At 39.7% G+C, this 3825-nt stretch overlaps 1 protein-coding gene across 1 annotated transcript; it reads right to left on the minus strand.

Annotated features, from left to right (window-relative positions):
- Positions 1–2228: 2228 nt before the first annotated feature.
- LOC131952317 (uncharacterized) lies at positions 2229–3236 on the minus strand. The gene has a single exon (XM_059314931.1). It carries the CDS (start codon positions 3234–3236, stop codon positions 2229–2231), a length of 1008 nt encoding a protein of 335 aa, XP_059170914.1.
- Between the last annotated feature and the right edge of the window lie 589 nt (positions 3237–3825).

The raw sequence follows: 3825 nt of genomic DNA on the forward strand, positions 1-3825 counted from the left end.
TGCTGCTCCAACTTAAAAAAAAAAAAATTCTGCTAGTTACCACATAGTCTACGTGCTCATTATTTACATTTTGGAATATTTATGATAGGAAGCGATGGAGTGGGTGCGTTGTATGAACCTGGTTAACGGGGCTATTAAGACCATAAATACGAATGATACATAGTCCTTGTGATAAGAAAACATCTCGTGACGTCCACTGCTCTGTCAAGACCATGGATCCGAAACAGTATCTATATATATAATTCTCTTCTGGGAGACGTTAGAAAACAAGCTGTAAGCGCGCCGAGCAGTCCCCTCTTTTCCTCTCTAGGCATATTGCAATCACCCCCCACACCCACATGGTCTGGTGAGCTGTAGTTCACGCTAAATGTTTACATCGTAGAGCCGGGTTTAAAGACGGGTATTAGGGGGAGATAATTTAGTTTAAAACTATTTTATACTTAGGGGAGGTTACTAAGTGGAGCTGCTTTCACGTGGGTGGGGGTGGGGGGGGGGGGGGCATAGGGGTTGGGGGAAAGGAGGCTTTTAGTGTTTTAAAGCAAATATTTTCAGTGGCAGCATTGGTACTGTCGAATTCACAAATTATGAATTACTGAAAAGTAGAAAATAAAAACTAAATAGCGGCGTATGATACGCCGCGGGTCGGCTAGTTTAATTTAAACAGGAATTTTAAAAGACAATACATCTCCTGGTCCTGACAGGCTGACGTCCAAATTTTACAAGGCTGCTCTTTTTACTGAGACGTGATCAGGAAAAGGCTTTTGATAGAGTGTCACATTGTTTTTTTTTTATTTAACACAATACAATGAAAACATGTAGAAGCTTTCTTTGTACATTTTAAAATATTATTCATCCATTGTTTTTTATAATGATAATCATAACAAAGCCTTTTCACATCTCTATAACTTCTAATGTCAAACTCTCAACTTAACAACTAAAACATCATGGTGTGTGGGGTGGGTGGGGTGGGGGTGGGGGGTGGTGTGTGTGTGTGTGGGGGGGGGGGGTGGGTTGGTTTTAGTTTAGAGAAAAGAGACAGCACTATCAACCTAGCGCCCGGTGTATCCTTCCTCAACGGGCCATTTTTCTCGTATTATAATAATCGTGTTATTAGTATTGTTAAAGTACGCTTTTGTACCATACCACGATTTTGTAAGCTATGTCAATTATTTCTGGATCCCTTACATAAGGGACAAAATCAAATTAAAATTACAGTTAATGTAGTTTACTTAAAGTATAGATTTAGCTGGTTGCTAAGGTATAATGGGTGATTAAGATTCCATTATTTTACTAAAGCTAATGGGTCGCTGTCGTTCATAAAAGTAGCATATATATTCAGCGTGTACAGTAACAATACAATACAATACAAATATTTAAAGTTAACAAAAATAAATAAAATGCAACTTTATTTCAAGAGAAATTCAAATACTAGTGAAAATCTTTATGTGATATACTGTCTGTAATATAAAGAAATAGTCAGTCATGGCTGTCATTTATCTCCTATTTTCTTACATACCCAGGTTAAAACCACTTCAATTGTTTCTGTCACAGGCACAAGTAACATTTAAATCTACTGAATAGTTTAAGTAGACATCACTATAAACGATAACAAAGTTGCTTGTGTATATCTGGACTAATGCAAAAATTATAATGTTATGTTTGCTGTTACGCCATTACAATATACATAGAGTAACATTTAAAGCAATTAAACAATATATTACCTAAGACTAACCAGTGTTAGAGTAAATAAACACTCAAGAGCACTTTAACATGTAAACTGAGCCAACCAGTTCGTAACTTACATCGCTTTCCTTTGAACATCTTATCCAGTTCGTTACAACGATATACACGACGCGTTGGTTTAGAAATACAATAAGTTATGTTTTTAAAATGTAAAGCTGTCTTCTTTAAATAATCTTCTATTGTTGCCCGACAGAGAGAATCTTAGCACACCTTAAGTTACCCACATAGTGTATTACAACCCCTATGAAAATCATTTTAAGTTTAAAAAGGGGAATAACTTTGTGAAGTTTCCTAATTTAAAAACAAAATACCAAAAGTAAGTAATTATGCATGGCAGTTATATGTCCTTTCTAATTTATCTTTAAAAATTATGTTATTGTTGATAAATTATAGCAACAACTTTTTTTTTCTTAAAAAATTACCTTCACTCACAGTAAAAGCATATCAGCTTTGAAATAAAATTTACTAATAAGTTAAGTTGACATTTAATCCTGTTCAATATTACAAGCCGTAATTTTTGGAACCCTATTGGAGGATGGGCATTTGTTGCATTTGGGCCAGTGTCCATTCGGGAAATCGGCCTTATCCATAGCAGCATAGCCTAATCCTATGTTGAGGAAAGCAGCGACAACTTTCTTGTTGATATCGTAACACCTGTCGCTGCTACTCATTTTGGAGCTTGATCCTGCTGCTATGGAGGAGTTGCACACTGTGCAGCTGACTTCCAGTTGATGCGCTAGACCCTTGCGTCCAGTCGAAATAAGTTGCAAGGGCCCTAGACATGTACTGCACTGAGCTGCCGAAAAGAGGGCGTTTACTTCAGCCAGGTCCACAATGACCAGCCCTCCAACTGTAGCAGCTTGAGGTGCTTCACACTGAGAAAACATGTTAAGTTTTCTCTTGGAGGCACTGACCACTGTGGGGATGGTTGTAAATCCAGCAGGAGTAGTGGCAGCAGTGGATGTAGTGGCAGCAGTGGGTGTAGTTGCAGCAGTGGATGTGGTGGCTGCAGTGGCAGCAGTGGATGTGGTGGCAGCAGTGGCTGCAGTGGATGTGGTGGCTGCATTGGATGTGGTGGCTGCATTGGATGTGGTGGCTGCAGTGGCTGCAGTGGATGTGGTGGCTGCAGTGGCAGCAGTGGCTGCAGTGGATGTGGTGGCTGCAGTGGCAGCAGTGGCTGCAGTGGATGTGGTGGCTGCAGTGGCAGCAGTGGCTGCAGTGGATGTGGTGGCAGCAGTGGCTGCAGTGGATGTGGTGGCTGCAGTGGCTGCAGTGGATGTGGTGGCTGCAGTGGCAGCAGTGGCTGCAGTGGATGTGGTGGCTGCAGTGGCAGCAGTGGCTGCAGTGGATGTGGTGGCTGCAGTGGCAGCAGTGGCTGCAGTGGATGTGGTGGCTGCAGTGGATTTTTGCTGCTTGGTAGCACGAGCCTTAGCCAATGTAGCCTTCTGCTTTCGGGAAGCCTTTCCCTTTTTTGCATACTTTTGTGCAGGCATTGTAGATCTGTAAAACAAGTCATAATAATGTAAAAGCTGTTTAAAAAAAAATCACAACGTACTAAAAGGTATGCACATTATCTGCATACATTGATTACATTCAACTATGATTCAACCTTTGATAGCTAGGCTAAGACTAAGATCTAGTTACGTAGTAAATTTACTAGATCTACATCAAAATCTACGTAAAATCTGGCATCTAAGTTAAAACTAGTTTATACTTTGATAAAGGAATAGAAATAATTGAATAATTCATACTTTACCTTCAAATAAATTCCAGAAACGAAAAATAATTCAAAATGTGTAAAAGTTCGATTTCACGGTCGCAATGGTAGAAAGTGAAAGTTGTTGCAAATGTAAACTTTAGCTCGGCTAAAAATAGCATCTCCTAGGACACGGCCGACACATTCTGACAAAAGTTAGAAAAATTCAGCTTGGCGCACGCTATTTTTAGACAGTAGCGTCATGTGACATCTATTGACCAATAGATACATGACTCTTCCCATTTTGAAGCACACTTTCATTGCATGTTTTGAAATACTATATTTAGAACTAGGTCAATGTTGTTAGGCTAACTAGAATGACCTCG

This window comes from Physella acuta, unplaced genomic scaffold, assembly GCF_028476545.2.
Source record: "Physella acuta isolate Inbredline_101_S28 unplaced genomic scaffold, ASM2847654v3 ptg000071l, whole genome shotgun sequence".
In the NCBI taxonomy this organism is placed as follows: Eukaryota; Metazoa; Mollusca; class Gastropoda; family Physidae; genus Physella; species Physella acuta.